Consider the following 17,072-nt stretch of genomic DNA (forward strand, 5'->3'; position numbering starts at 1 on the left):
CGGATGAACACTTTAAGGTGATATTCATTGTTTTGGCTGCAATTTTCACTGTGTATTGTATTGATTATGTTTTCTGTTATGGCTATTTATGGTTTTGAAGCATAGAGCACATAAGGGAGAGAAATGAAGGAAAAGTCGAGCAGTAAATTTTACATTTCATGAAATGAACTACGTTAATTAGCTAAGTAATGGAGTATGTTTCAGACTTGAAACGTTATGGATTTAAGGAACCTCTAGAATAGAGAGAAACAAGAGCAAAGGTGAACTTGATACTTTAAGTCAACATGCCTAGACATTTGCTTTTCAGGATGCCTAACCGTTGCTTTTTATCTTAGAGGGTACAAAATATGAAAATACTTCTATCCTCCGTTTTAAATGCTCGCGCCCGTGCTAAATGGGTTATCTCAGAGAATACAATGTACTCCCTTGTCAATTCTCCATTTTAAGCGATCGAGCCCGTGTTAAATGAAATTACCTCAGAGAATACAAAGTACTCTCATGTGCATTCTCCAGTTTAAGCGATCGGTTATGCTAAATGAGTTATCTCAAAGAAACAAAGTACTCCTACATCAATTCTCCATTTTAAGCGATCGAGGCCGTAAACAAAGATGTAAGAGCAGAAAAGACTTTAAAAATATCTGTAAAATTAATCTGTAATGTTGGTTTAAACTGACATTAGTGGAAGGATAAATTACGAATGTTATCCGTTTGTCAGTTGAATCAGTTTACTGTATTTGGTTCTTTTTTCCCCCAACTATCCAACTAGTCGTCCGCTGCACACTGAACTTTCCAGTCGAATATGGTTGATTAACATATTACACACGTATATATATATATATATATATATATATAATTATTATTTTTTTAATTTTTTTGAGACGCATATTGGATGCATAATAAAGGTAAAAACGACGAGCGTGTGCATTTTTTCCCAACTTTGTCTTCTCTTTTGCCGGGGGAAGAATTTGAGTAGTCCATAACAGTAGTGTATTGGCAGAAAAAGTATAGGATCTAACTTATTTGCATCCATTGATTTACAGAAACAATAATTCTTCCAACACTAACTATATTTACATGCTAGCCCAGCTAACTACTTAAGTAAATCAACATCAAATCACAAAATTAGATAATAGAAAAGGACAATTAACTAAGATAAACAAATGGAGTCCTAACATGCCAAAAGGAACTAATCTTAATGCATATTTCCAGAGGAATAACCTTGACTAGTTTATTATGCTTATCCAAGTAATCAACAGGATTTCAACTTCAGTGAACTCATAGAAGCGTCTATGGTAAGCCCAAGCCTCATGGATCTCATGATTTATTTGGCAAGGGTGGTCGAGTCGGAAGGATTAAGCTGGCAAGCTCGTCATTTAGCTTTACAGGGAGGGGTGGCATCTGCTTCATTATTTCGGGCATATCATTCAAGCTGCAAGAAATGGTTTTCTTAGCATGCAGAGAAAAGACTTCGTCAAATATTGTTGTCCACATTCTTAAGGAGATACATATTGAAGCAAACATTTCAGTTGAGGAAGATCAAGAAATCACGAATAAAAACATCCTGTTTAGCTTTAGCATAAAGTAAAAGTAGATACTTGAATAACAAAAAACCTATTCTTGTGTAAGATTTCAAGGATTAAGATCTTTCAGGTTAACTATGAGAATAAGAAGTTTCTTCCTAGTTTCGTAAGTCATCACATATGTTTTCAATTATAAGGCGCAAGGCATGACTCGAATTTTCAAAAAAAATCATTTTAACCCCAGTTGAAACAAAACAAATTAGCTAATATGGAGAATCAACGGGACTCAAAATACATCCATGAATTTGCTAAATGCACATAACAGTTCCTCCCTCCGTCCCAACCTAAATATTTGTGTGGCTACATATTATCTCATTAAGGGTAAAATTGAAAGTATAAAGTCAATGATCCTTCTAAATATAGAAAGGCGACAGACTAAAAAGGAAAGTGCATCATGTAAATTAGGACAAAGGAAGTACAAGTCCAAGCAATTACATAATTTCGAGCAAAATTAGATAAATGAGTACGCAAGAAAATGTATCACTTAATAAAACCACGTATTCCCTGCAAATAGGATTCCTTTATGCCAAAGAGATGGCATAAGATTGACTGTAAATAAAAGCATGCACACAAACATCTACAATGAGAAGGGAAAGGATAATCCACAACATACTCATTTAAGATGGTGAGGATATTGTTTCGAGCTTGAGTGAACAGGTTAATGTTTTCTTGGATCTGCATAGAAACAGAAATAAAAGAAAGATGTTAATACTACCGATAACCCAAGGACAAATGATGCTTTGCATTGAAAATTATGAGGAAGAATCCATCCACACGATTTAACTCAGAATACAACTGACTTGACCTTAGCTCAGCATAAAAGGAGTAATTGCAACATACTATGCAGTGGGTGCATGAAATAAAAAGAATGACCTCGCTAGCAAATATTCAAAAAGAGAGGGATGTAGCACACCCAATAAACATACAGAGAAGGAATTATAGGAAAGGTGTTTACTCATTATACTGCTGACATTTACAGGAAACGGTAACAGATAAAATCAGAGAAAGAACAGGGAAGGGATACAAGAGAGAGAGAGCGCACAAACATGTGAGGAAGGAAGATTATAACGGATTTGGCTGCCTACAAAATGCTGCCACTATACTATTTAACTATCCCCGCCTCTTTATCCATTTACCATCCAAGCCCATCAACCCTTGTCCCATACAAAGTCCAACAATCTTTGTGATCATCTCTTCTCTTTTTGCTTCTCTCAACGATTTAACTGGCCAAATATTTTCTTCCACAGCTAGCCCATCATATCTGCAATCCTGTCTCCATTTTCTGTCATGAAAATACACCCATCCCTTTTTTCCTTTTTTAATCTGCTCCTGGTGCTGCCAGTACGCCGCTGCGCCATCGCAGGCGACTTTTTCCGGCGACTTTTTCCGGCCAGCCCTCTCTTTCTCTCTCCTTTTCCCTTTTTCTTTTATTTTTCTTTTCTTCTTTTTTCCCTCCTATTCTCTTCTCCCTTTCAGGTATTTGTGAACATTTTTCCAGCAGTGAACAGTACTCGACCGTGAACAGTATTTTCCGGCGACAACCAGGTTCAGTTCAACTGGAGTTGGTACCTCCGGTTGCCATATCCACTATTTGTCTATACACTTGTAGTTATATTTTGCTGACTTTAGACCTTTGAATAATTTATTAGTTCATACTTATTTTCGTGGCTTTGGTTAGTGATGGTAGACTAGGGTCATGTTCTCGTTCGGGGACGGGGGCGAGGGCGAGGGTTAGGAGGGGTAAGTGGGTTAAAGGAGCCTCTAGGTTGAGAGTAGGGTCTTGGAACATTGGGACGTTAACGGGAAAGTCCATAGAGCTAGTTAAGATTCTTAAGAAGAGGAAGATTAATATAGCTTGTGTCCAAGAGACTAAATGGGTAGGTCCTAAAGCTAAAGAGGTAGACGGGTATAAGCTGTGGTTCTCTGGTAGGTCGAAGTATAGAAATGGGGTGGGCATTTTAGTAGATAGTGATTTAAGAGACCAGGTGGTAGAGGTTAGGAGAGCCACTGATAGGATGATATCGATTAAAGTGGTCGTTGAAGGACTCACTTTGAACATTATTAGTGCTTATGCGCCGCAAGCGGGCTTAGGCGAGGAGGAGAAGAGGCGCTTTTGGGAGGATTTGGACGAATTAGTGGGAGGCATACCGCCTACTGAGAAGTTATTCGTGGGAGGTGATTTCAATGGGCACATCGGGCCTATTTCGGGAGGTTATGATGATGTGCATGGAGGCTTTGGCTTCGGGGACAGGAATGGAGGAGGAGTCTCACTTTTGGATTTTGCAAGAGCTTTCGGGTTGGTGATAGCCAATTCGAGTTTCCCAAAGAAGGAGGAGCACTTGGTAACCTTCCGTAGTTCAGTGGCTAAGACCCAAATTGACTTTTTACTCCTTAGGAAGGACGATAAAGGTCTGTGCAAAGACTGTAAGGTCATTCCGAGCGACTATCTTACAACCCGACATAAGCTCTTGGTGATGGATCTAGGGATCAAGATGCCGAGGAAGAAGAGGGTCGTGGATGACCGACCTAGGATCAGATGGGGGAGGTTGACCACGACTAGTGCCGTGGAGATGGGAGAGAAATTGAAGGTTATGGGGGCCTGGGATAGTAGTGGGGATGCGACAAGTATGTGGGATAGGACGGCTAGTTGCATTAGGGCGGTAGCAAGGGAAGTGTTGGGGGTCTCGACAGGTAGTCGTGGCCAGCATCAAGGGGACTGGTGGTGGAATGGAGAAGTTCAAGGGAAGGTGGAAGCAAAGAAGGTGGCGTATGCGAAGTTGATAGAAAGCAAGGATGAGGTGGAGCAGTGGACGAATAGGGAACTTTATAAGATGGCGAGGAAGGAGGCGAAGTTGGCGGTGTCAACGGCAAAAACGGCAGCTTTTGAACGCCTTTATGCTGAACTAGAAGAGAAAGGAGGGGATCAAAAATTGTTCAAGCTAGCCAAGGCGAGGGAGAGAAAGGCACGTGATGTGGTTCAAGTGAAGTGCATCAAGGACGAGCATGGCAAAGTATTGGTAGAGGAGACTCTCATTAGACGGAGATGGCAGTCATACTTCTCCAAACTCTTAAATGAAAAAGGGGACAGAGACATTGTGTTGGGAGATCTGGAACATACTGGAAGGCGTCAAGATTTTGGGTATTGCAGGAGTATTAAGGTTGAGGAGGTTAAGGGTGCTGTTCGTAGGATGCGCAGGGGAAGAGCGACCGAACCTGACGAGATTCCTGGGGAATTTTGGAAGAGTGCGGGCCCGGCAGGTTTGGAGTGGCTGACTAGGTTGTTTAATGTCATCTTTAAGACGGCAATGATGCCTGAAGAATGGAGGTCGAGTGTAATGGTCCCTCTATACAAGAACAAGGGAGATATCCAGAGTTGCAACAACTATAGAGGTATCAAGCTGCTAAGCCATACTATGAAAGTGTGGGAAAGGGTGGTGGAAATGAGGGTGAGGAAAGGCGTGTCTATTTCAGAGAATCAGTTCGGATTCATGCCGGGACGCTCAACTACAGAAGCCATCCATCTTGTGAGGAGACTGGTGGAGCAGTATAGGGAGAGGAAGAGGGACTTACACATGGTATTCATTGACCTAGAAAAGGCTTACGACAAAGTTCCAAGAGAAATCCTATGGAGATGCTTGGAGGCTAAAGGTGTACCTGTGGCGTACATTAGGGTGATCAAGGACATGTATGAGGGAGCCAAAACCAGGGTAAGGACAGTAGGAGGAGACTCAGAGCACTTTCCAGTTGTGATGGGGTTGCATCAAGGATCAGCTCTTAGTCCGTTCTTATTTGCCTTGGTGATGGATGGATTGACGCGGCAAATTCAAGGTGAGGTGCCATGGTGTATGCTTTTCGCGGATGACATAGTCCTGATCGATGAGACTCGTAGCGGAGTTAACGCTAAGCTGGAGGATTGGAGACAAACCCTGGAGTCTAAAGGGTTTAAGCTGAGTAGGACCAAGACAGAGTACTTAGAGTGTAAGTTTAGTGAAGCACCTCAGGAGGCTGGCTTGGAAGTGAGGCTTGGTACCCAAGTCATCCAGAAGAAAAGTAGTTTCAAGTATCTTGGGTCTATTATGCAAGGCAGCGGGGAGATTGACGATGATGTCACACATCGTATTGGGGCAGGGTGGATGAAATGGAGGCTTGCTTCTGGAGTGCTATGTGACAAGAAGGTGCCACCACAACTTAAGGGAAAGTTCTACAAAGTGGTGGTTAGACCGACTATGTTGTATGGGGCGGAGTGTTGGCCAGTTAAGGTTTCTCACGTTCAAAAGATGAAAGTTGCTGAGATGAGAATGTTGAGATGGATGTGTGGCCACACCAGGAGTGACAGGATTAGGAATGAGGATATTCGGAACAAGGTGGGAGTGGCCTCGGTGGAAGACAAGATGCGAGAAGCGAGATTGAGATGGTTTGGGCATGTGAAGAGGAGAGACACGGATGCCCCAGTGCGGAGGTGTGAGAGGTTGGCCATGGATGGTTTCAGACAAAGTAGGGGTAGACCAAAGAAGTATTGGGGAGAGGTAATTAGACACGACATGGCGCAGTTACAGCTTACTGAGGACATGACCTTAGATAGGAGGGTTTGGAGGACCCATATTAGGGTAGAAGGCTAGTAGATAGTCTCATTACCCTGCCTTATTAATAGTCGCATTATCGTAGTATAATTTCTTGTACTCTAATTTATGCTATTATGCTATTATCTGTTATTTCCTGTGCTTTGATTATTCTATGTTATCTGTGTCACTTGCGTTACTTCATTTCCATATCGCTTTGAATCTCTTAGCCGTATCTGACCTCTTTTTATGTTTTTATTGAGCCGAGGGTCTCTCGGAAACAGCCGTCCTACCTTGGTAGGAGTAAGGTCTGCGTACATTCTACCCTCCCCAGACCCCACGTTGTGGGATTTCACTGGGTTGTTGTTGTTGTTGTTGTCATCAAGGTTTGGTAAAGCAATCTGCTCACTATCCTGGAGCTGCAATGGTGTAATTTGATAATCTGGTGTCCCAACATCTTTGTGGCATGGGAACATGGAAAACGTGGTAATTCGAGCCTCATCCGGTAAATCCAGTTCATAGGCCATGTCTCCAATTCGCTTAAGAACCTTAAATGGACCAAAGTAACGTCTTCCAAACTTATGGTAGTATTGCAATCAATAGAGTACAGTATATAGGTATTTAATTTCACAAACACCCATTCTCCTACTTTAAACTCGACATGGTGTCACCTCTCACTAGCAAATTCCTTCATCCTTAAATGAGCCTTAACAAGATTGTGCTTTAGCAAATCCATCACCGCATTACGTTGAAGCATATACCGCTCCACCAGTTCACTGGCACTATTGCTCATGACATGTCAAAAAATAGGAGGTTTTCTACCATAAAGGGCCTGGAAAGGTGTCATCTTGGCAACTCTGGTACATTGTACTGTACCAAAACTCGACCCAAGGTATATGTGGCCATTCATGCGGGCTATCAGCCATGAAACACCGCAAATACTGCTCACAACACTTATTTGGAGCTTCAGATTGACCATCCATTTGCAGATGATATGCAGTGCTCATAGATAGTGTTTTTCCTTGGAATCGGTGAATTTCTTACAAAAGAGAGTCCATAAGTCTGGGATCGCGGTCTGTGACAATGACCTCAATATGCCCATGTAGCCTAAAAATTTCAGAAGCAAATGAAGTAGCCATGGTTTGAGCTGTGAAGGTCGAAGGAAAGGCAATCATTGCCCATATTTGGGCAACCTGTCACCCACCTTCAACCCGAAAGGCAAGTTATAAAATCCATTGACACCTCTTCAGACACGAGGACTGACACAGTAGAGGTTGTAAGACCCTTGCTGGCTGCTTGCGCAAAATCTTACATTTGTTGACGTATTTGGCAAGAAACAACAAAAGTCTGAACATCCCGACGCATTCCTTTCTCAAGAAATTGGATGAGAAGCGAATGAAGGTGCGCGACACACGCATGGCCACCGAAAGGGGTAGAGTGTAATTTATTTATTTTTTTTGTTGTGATGAAACAGAAAGGGGTAGAGTGGAACTAAAGGAGTAGTTATAATGTCAAGGGCAAATCTCAAGGAAGAATTAAGCATCCCCTGAAAATAGCAACCCATCCTTGTACAGGAGGTCACTGGCCTTCCTAGGATCAAATTGTGTACATTGTTGTAATTCAAGTAGTTCTATATCAAAGTTTTTGAAGGTGAAAAACACAAAAAAGCAACAAGGTCCTTGGGACTTGAAACGAAAAGCGAAATGAAGCGCACAATTACAGAATATTAAAAAATGCCAAACATGAATTTTTGTAATCAAATTGCAATTAAAATACCTAATTCCGAGATTCAATTTACAATAAAGCTTATATTAATCCAACTCCTCAAAGTTGAGATTTAAAGAACTGACCGGCCTGAGTGACCGCTTTTCATTTGGATCACTTTGTGGGTCATTGTTTGCACCACACATTTCTCGGGAGCGCACGGCCTCACCTATGAAGCGATAACCCATCACTTTGCATCGCTTTAAGCAGCAAAGCAATGATTTTTAATAACAGTTTTCTGATTGGGCCTTGTTAGCTTCTCAAAGGTCCACCACCAGATCAAAGGTGGTCGCAGTAATAGCATATAAAGATGATCACAGTGCATCATAGGGCATCCACACTAGATTATGACGCCACGACTTGTAAAGGATTGTGAAGTTGTATCCAACCAACTTGCTTAATCACTTATACTCTGGGGTCTGAATGACTTCATCTGTTATGTTTTTGAGAGCTCATTGATTGGAATAAATAATGAAAGCTCAACCAAGTAAATATTGGTGCCACTTATTGAGTACCTGGTATAGCAAACATTTCACGATCGTAAGTTAAAGCCCGTTACACCTGGGGCATAATTTTTTACCGAAATGTTACACCTCAGATTTTCGCCCGTTAAAGTCGCATCATGAGTTAGTCGACGTAAGTTCAAAAAGAAATTATGTTGAGGATAAAAAGGATTGATTTTATTAATAAAAATGGTTACAAGAGTCTATAAATAATATTAGTAAGTGGCGGAAGATTTGGAGGGTGAATGAATCAAAGAAGCATGAGTTTCCTCAAAAGTCGGCAAGTTGGGAATACGATAACTTGTACTTTTGGGTGAGATTAGGAGTGCTCCACATGCTAAGCAAGTAATGATATGAAGTATTTGAATTGTCTAATGGTCTCTTGTTAAGTTTGGAAGTCAAACGAGTTGTAATACGAAAGTCGACAAAGGGCGTCGCAAGTTAAGTTTGTAAATTTCACTGAAATTTGGGTCAGATGTCTCGGAGCTTTTCTCTCAATATACTTGGAGTTACGGGATGATCCACCTATCAAATCGAAAGTCTATGGGTCTAGTTTCCAGCGGATTTTACCGTTCCTCAATATGACATCGGAGTAGAGAGATATTCGCATTTCCATCCAGGGACATAAACTGTCGCGGGAACAGTGCTCTAGGTCGGTGGCAGCTTATTCCTTTTTATATAAAAGACCCCCCAAATCAGATTGGAACCTCATTTCTCTTCAAAGAACAAACCCTAAACACTCCCTATACTCTCTCAAACATTTCTCCATCCATCATAAGCAAATCCAAAGGCTAATCAAGTAACTTTAACGTAAGGAATCACGTGGTAATTGTAGAATCGTCATTTCTTCATTGTTTCGCTTTTCGAAAGAAATCTTCAACTTGAAGAAATCTCTGTCTTGGATTGATTCTGGGAATCTAAGGCATGTTTTATCCTCTTAATCATCTCCTTATGATTCTCCAAGTATTTAATCTAAGAAATTTGGAGGAAATCCCATGTATATGAACTATATGAACTAGTATGGATGAAATTGATTGGTTGAGCTGATTTATGTGGTTTAAATGTATTTTCTTGGAGCTGTGAAGGTATGGATGGATTGATAAAGAAGAGTAGGAGTAAAGGAGAAGAAAGATGGTAGTCTTGAATGAAGAAATTGAACTACAAATGACCCTACGAACTTACGCCCGCAAGTTGTTCGACGAAATGTCTCATTGAGTATTTCCATAAGCTATGAACTTGGAATTGATCCCATATTGGTCGTATGATGTAGGAAATCATTCGTAAGACGTTCAAGGACTCCGGAAAATGTATATAACTTCATCGACGAGGTATGTAGGGCTTTCTATTCTTTTTGTGGCATGACTAGATTTCAAATGACCTTTCATTGAAAAGTTATTCCGCTAACTTGGATCGATCGAATTCCATGATAATTGAGCTGACACATACCGATCTATGACTTGTACCAAATTATTGTCCACATCTCCTTTTAGCTATCGATTAAAAGACTTTCCGTTCAACTTGTGTCGATTATGTCCCAAAATGGTTAAGCTTACCCTTTTCTCATGAATAACTTGTATTGAAGTACCTTTCACATTTCGTATCCCTCTTGTTTATTGAATAAAGAATGATATTAGTTATGGTACTCTTCACATCAAAGTTGAGTTGATTGTACTTCCTTTAATTGAGTTAATCCTTATCTTCTTGTCTATTGCCCCGAGGTGACGAACCTCTCGTTAGCACACTATTTCCGATAAAAGTTGTGTCGATCATATTTCATAAGAGTTTGACTAACTTTGGCTTCGTGAATAATTCATAACAAGATGTTTCCTTGTACTTTTACTTCTTTGGCCTAATGATCAAATAATGATAAACGTAGCGACAATAATGAAAATCGGAGGGTAACGATGACAGGTCACTCCGACTCTTTCTATGATGTCTCTTATGAGGTCAGTCTTGCATTACACTTATATATATGTATTTATTTTCATTACCGAGCCGCGCTATAGTCGGCCGGGTAGACAATTATATGTGCACCTAGACATGTTTCTTTCTTTACCAAGCCGTGTTGTTAGCGGCCGGGTAGGCACGTAGATGTGCATTGCCACTGATCAGTTGGACAGAGATGATGTTATGATGATGAGCTCACCCCACAGAGGGATTTATTATTGTTATATGATATGATATATGCCTCCACAGTGAGGAATGATTTTACGAGCATGCATTTACATTTATGTCATGGTTATGGTCGCCCTCAGTGGCCTCGTTCAGAGTTTCAGGTTGTCTCTAGATCTCTTCCAATGATTATCCGTATCTCTTATGCTTATGTTATGTTTACACTTACCGCCTTACATACTCGGTACATATTTCGTACTGACGCATTTTGTGCGTTGTGATCATGCCCACAGGTACGGTAGACAGATTAGTGTACCTTTCTTAGTAGGATACCAGAACTCAGCAGGGATGTTCGCACTCCATTCTCCGGAGTTGCTGGTCAGAGTCATCAAATAGGATGCATGCATGTGTGTAATATATATATTACAAGTATGGCTATGGCTACGTCGGGGCCACTGTCCCGACCAGTTGATGCATATTAGTGCTCTTAGAGGCTTACAGACTATCAGTCAGTGTACATGTATTGTGTTTGGCCTTGCTGGCCTTCTGACTGGTTGTCTTTCTTGGTTGTGGCCTTGTCGGACCTAGTTATGCATATATGTGTTGCTGGGCCTTTTTTGCTTGCACTCGGATCCGTACCCGTATCAGATACACACACCCGAGTCCGAGCAACTTAGCCCTAATGTGTGCTTCAAGTATCAAAAGCAGACTAAGTACGATCATTCCATACAAAAGCATCCTTTCATAAAATATTAGTGAGTGGACAAGTGATAGTTGCACATTGACAAAAACGCCGATAATAACCAGCAAGGCCTAAAACGCTGTGAACCTTCTTCAGCAGCGTATCGGCTATTGTTATATTACTTGAATCTTGGTCGAATCTGCTTCCAGGCCTTCTTGGGATATCATGTTATCCCAAGTAATCAGGTTTTTGATGCCCAAATAAACATTTTGATTCCTTCGCGACTGCCGACTAGATGGTGTTCACAAAGCAATTGGAGAACCATTGCCAAATACTCTAAATGCAACTCTCACAAACCATTATATATTAATATATCATAAAAATAAGAAGAGAGCAGATCTCCAGAGGTATGCATGAAAATTGTGTTCATAATGGCTTGGAAAGTAGACTATGCATTGGATAGGCTAAATGGCTTTCGCGCATACGAAAAAATGATTTAGCCACGTCTTCTGGGAGGAGCTGTATTTGATGGTAACAGAGAGCACATCCACTTTGGGGAATATTTGGCTCCTCCTAGTTCATCAAAGAGCTCATCAATAATCGGAATGGGAAATCGATCCCTCACGATGATGGCGTTGAGAGCTCAAAAAACCATATAAAACCGTAGCGTTCCATTCTCCTTTTGCACTAATACACAAGTGAGGAAAAGCGACATGTACTGAGGCGAATAACACCGTCTTGAAGCATTTCCGAGACAAGTTATTTGATAAATTCTTTTTGGAAGTATCAAAAAATGAGGAGAATTTTGGTTGAAAAGTTCACACTTGAGAGCCCATGGAACACCAAAGTCTTTATGACATCTCATGGTACAGGAGGAAACATATTCGATTGTATTGGAACAAATTTGAGGCTAGCATTGGTTTTCTACTTGGAAGGTTTGGTAAAGGCACAATTGTGGATATGCTAGGGTTAGCAAAAGTGGTTGTCTTTTTAAGTAAGCGGATTTAGAATTGGGCCCCTTCTCGAAGTTATACATTGCTCTTGCAAATGGGCCAATTATATTGCTTCCTTCAATGACTTGGGCATATGAACCAAACCAATTGTTTTAATATCAAAGCAATGCCCAGAAATGAAACACTAGACTAGAAAATTTATGGTAAGGCCATTGTTTCATTTGGTATCGCCAAAATGAGTTTAATAGACAACAATCACAGAGGATTGTCGGAGCCTGGTCATTCAATGCCTCCAGGGTCCTCTTATAAAACAAACAATAGTTTCTCAACAAAGTAGTCCCAATCCAATAGCTACTTGTTGTGATAAAGCCATCAGTACCATCCAAGGAGTCAGCACCGAGATGAAAAAGAGGTCAATAACAACTTGTGATCGTCGGAAAATGGAGTTGAAGTCGAAATATTCTCCGCTTGAAAAAACCAAACCGTCTTAATTCCACTAGTCTTTAAATGCAACATGGGATGAGAGAAGCCAGTAGCAGGCTGTGGTGAGTGGACACCATTCAAGATAAAAGAAGAGGCCAATAATAACTTGTTATCATTGAAAATAGAGTTGAAGTCGAAATATTCTCCGCATGAAAAACCCATGCCTTGGGGTTAACCAAACCGTCCTAATTCCACTACAACCGGCTTGTGACGCAACGTGGGATGAGAGAAGCTAGTAGCAAGACGAGGCAAAAGTAGCTTAGTGCAACAAGTACGAGAAGACTCCACCATGGAGAGGTGAGACGTCAATGTGGCCATATGGAACATGTCTTGTATCACTCGTTGATTGGTCTCCATAGAAACTCAAAATTATGCCAATTCGCGAGAAAACCCAATTGGATTTCACGATCTAACTGCAGAGGGTCATTGAGAGAGGGGCTCTTACTGTCCACCATGGTGGACAAATCAATAAAAGCACCAAACGTAACACACCCAATAAACAAACACCAAGAGAATTACAGGAACGGGATTCATTAACCGTACTTCAGGCTTTACTGACATCGGTAACATATAATAGCAGAGAAAGTGAGAACGGGGAAGGGATAAAAGAGAAAGAGGGCACAGGTGGGAATGAAGATTATAATAGATTTGCATGCCTACAAAATACCGCCACTATACTATGTCACTATTTCAATTTATTACACATTTACACACCCAAGCCCAGCAAGCTGTGTCTCATACATAGTTCCATAATCTTTGTGATGGTCTCCTTTCTCTTTTGTCTTCTCCTCAACGATTTAACTGGTCCAATATTTGCTTCCACAACTAGCTTATCGTCCCTTGCAGACCCTTCTCCACTTTTTGTCATGTCAAGGGATCTCGCTGGCAAATATTAACAGGCGGATGACGGAATGAATGTGTTCAAAATCCTTACCACTCTTGATCGTAGCCAAAAGGTCGAGAAAGGTATTGTTCAACAACAACATACCAGAGTAATCCCACAAGTGGGGTCTGGGGAGGGAAGAGTGTACGCAGCCCTTGCCCCTACCTTGGGAGGTAGAGAGGTTGTTTCCAATAGACCCTCGGCTCAAAGAAAAGCAAACCAAAGCTGTTGGGAAAAGAAATAACATAAGTAAAGAAGTAATGGCAAAATACTATATACAGAAAAAGGTATTGTTCAACATCTTTATTAGTGATACAAATCTCCCCAGACCCCACCTGAGTTCTAGTGCCCTACTTGAGCCGAGGGTCTATCGGAAACAGCCTCTCTACCTTCACAAGGTAGGGGTAAGGCTACCTACACAACACTCTCCCCAGACCCCATTTGTGGGATTACACTGGGTATGTTGTTGTTGTTGTTGAATTCTAGTGCCCTAACCATACACTTGCTCGAAGAAGTCAAAATCAATCAAAGAAAGCATGTAGACTTAGAGTTTTCCATTTCTTATCAAGAAAAGGACTTCACGAATAGAACAAAATGAATACAACACTATTTCTTTAAGAATTGAACCTTGCCACCGCAGGAGACAAGAATGAGATGAAGATGTCTTTCTTAACTCAATTCCTCCCGTTGGAGGCAAAGTTTATGTAAGCCGGTTTTCCTTCATACCAATGAATACTTAAATTTGCCCCCGTAAAAATAATCCAAGTTAATGTTCGCACAAAATGAGATAGAGGTAAATATTTTCAGTTTTTCGTGGAAATAATATTTCCTTACCATCCAATTTTTATGACACTGTCTGGTACATCTCAAAATGTTCGACATGATTAATGCAACTCTCATTTCTTTCAAAATTCAAATTCATATGAACAATTCAAATCATAATGGTTGATGTCTGCGCCATCCTAATAACTTACCAATCATTTTTAAAAATTTCTTGTTCACATACTAATTTAATATACAAGTCGAATTTCCTCAAAACTCCATTACCACTCAAACAACATCACATATAATCAAAGGGAGTAACAGCAAAAACAGCAAATGACTATTATGATCTGATACCATTTTGTCAACTCTTACAAAGAAAAGAAGATGAGGGAGGTGGGAATAAAATTGCCAGAAGCATCAGCTGACCTTAAAAACAGCAAAATTTGAAGATATTTGATCCAAGGCCTGAGCGTTTTGCTCAAGAAGCTGTCCGGTGGTACCACCAATCGCTGCAAAAATTACAAGATATACACATATTCCTCAGAAATTCCAACCAAAATTAGAAGAAAAAGGAAAGAGAACTCAGAAAATAACAGTTACTTTACGGTTGCATATCACATCAGAAATACTGATTGTTCTTTTTATCCCTTTATTCCATTTTGCATCCAGTGATTATCATAATTCGTAAGTGCACAGGGAAAAAAGCATTCCTTGATTAATCCATGGAAACGGACAGCTGATGTTCTCCATGTTACATGACTCTCTATACTACATGATATCTTCTATGCTACATTCCTCTTTACTGCATATCAAATTACATAAGAACAGAGAAATCCCTTTTCTTATTATTCTCCGCACCAAACGAAATCTTCTATGTAATCACTGAGGTACTAGCTCTTGCAAAGTGATAAGCAGCATGCCAAATTATTTCCAATGTTATAAACTTCTAAAAGTCATGACTTGGCTTTTCAAAGCACACAAGTTCAACCACAATAACAAGTTAAATCCTCAAAAAAAGAAGTAAGAAGGAAGGGGGACGAAGTCTCTAGTAGCAACACTTATTCTGCATGAATTTCCTCAACAGGCATGGTAGAGAATTGGCTGCAGTTTTTGAGCAACTATTGAAAAAATAAGAACAGAGGACGGTTGCACTTAAAAGGAGATCTCGTTTAAACTTTTCACTGGCATCAAATAAATTCCCGCTGTTTAATCCATGTAAGAAGCACAACAGAAGTTCAGAGGATTCCTCTAGCCCTAGGTCTTGGAGTTCAAAGTACTTGATAAATGTCAGCTTTCAGAAATGCTAAATTGGCTGATAATCAGATGTCAAAGACACTTCGCACTTTCACTAGGAAAACAGATGAAAATTAGATGATTGAGCTGATTGATTTTCGCATCTCAACTATTCTAGCTTTGAGCCTTCGCTCTATGTGCTTATTTTCAACATTAGGAAAATCCGTGTACATTTGTAATCTCAGGATGAAACCTCAATAAAAGCATACCTTATGGGAAGAAACTAGAAAGAGAAGTTGGCTTCTAATGTCTAAAGGCCCGTGTATATCCACCAAGCCGTCATGCACAACTAATGCCACATGATGATTGATCTCAGATTATGCATGTAGCAGAGGCATAAGGTGATGTGCTAATCACCATCTCTATCCATTTCATCTTTCCAATTACATAAACTTTCCTCTACATTCAATTCCAGGCATATCTATCCAGACTCACACACAAAAACAAAGACTACCAATAACATGGTTCCTTTGATATTTAGTCTCAAATTTCACTCAACTTTTTAAATGTGAACTCAGAAGAGTAAATAAGGACCGACCTTTGTAGGAAATTCCGTCATCGCTGTCCATTGACATAACAGATTGAGCATAGGGGGGACCATTTGCACGATTAGCAACATGGGTAGACTTTGGCATAGAATCTGTAACTTTTTCCTAAAACCAAAAAACAAGGGAAGTATGACAAAGAAGTTATTATTTGACAGAAGTACCAAACAGGAGTGTCTTTAAAATGCTGCCAAATAAGCATAATTTTCTCCAAGAGTCGTAACTTAATTGCAAATAAATCTTTTTTCATCAGTTGTTTGAAAACAATTGAATGACCCACAAGCAACTTGAGCAAAAATCTCAAATAACATCAACTAAGCTGTCTAAGAGAATCTGGACTTGAAAAGAAATCATGGACGCACAACAGTTCAAAGATGTGCATAAGCCCTTAGCATTCAATGAGAAGTTAGGAATCTGGAATTGAAATAAACCATAGATGCATGGTATTCCCAGAAAAACATAAACCCTTTTGCATTCATTCAGAACTTAGCTAAAACTGTAAGTGTCATATTTTCCCTAAAAAACTAAGACTGCAACATTTAAAAACCCCAGATATTGGGCCGTTCAACCTAATGAAGGCTTAAATAATAGCCCTAACATGCGCTGAAGCACCAGAGTTTCGTATATCAAGACAAAACTTGCAACAGCCCTCCATTTTTTCCCAATCTTCAAAACTTACAAACTGCAAATCATCGAAGAGGAAAAGTCATGATTTTTTTAAGGGAGACAGATAATGGATGCCGCACTTATTGCAAGTGAATGTGTGGATTCAAGACTGAAAGGTGCTGAACCAGGTATAATGTGCAAGCTGGACATTGAAAAGGCATATGATCATGTAAACTGGAAGTTCTTACTGAATACTTTAAAACAAATGGGTCTTGGAGAAAGATGGCTCAGGTGGATTAAATTTTGCATCAGCACTGTTAGTTTTTCTATTTTAATGAATGGTG

General features: G+C 40.2%; 1 protein-coding gene across 1 annotated transcript in view; it reads right to left on the reverse strand.

Moving 5' to 3' along the window:
- Nucleotides 1–1,005: 1,005 nt before the first annotated feature.
- LOC132631638 (uncharacterized) overlaps nucleotides 1,006–17,072 on the reverse strand; it is a 30,012-nt gene continuing 13,945 nt past the window's right edge. Inside the window, exons 4-7 of the mRNA XM_060347293.1 lie at nucleotides 16,116–16,230; nucleotides 14,711–14,793; nucleotides 2,194–2,255; nucleotides 1,006–1,429 (exon numbers count right to left, since the gene is read on the reverse strand). Coding sequence (XP_060203276.1) covers nucleotides 1,315–1,429; nucleotides 2,194–2,255; nucleotides 14,711–14,793; nucleotides 16,116–16,230 — 375 coding nt within the window. The 3' untranslated portion in view covers nucleotides 1,006–1,314. The remainder of the gene's footprint in view (nucleotides 1,430–2,193; nucleotides 2,256–14,710; nucleotides 14,794–16,115; nucleotides 16,231–17,072) is intronic.

Source organism: Lycium barbarum, chromosome 3, assembly GCF_019175385.1.
Source record: "Lycium barbarum isolate Lr01 chromosome 3, ASM1917538v2, whole genome shotgun sequence".
In the NCBI taxonomy this organism is placed as follows: Eukaryota; Viridiplantae; Streptophyta; class Magnoliopsida; order Solanales; family Solanaceae; genus Lycium; species Lycium barbarum.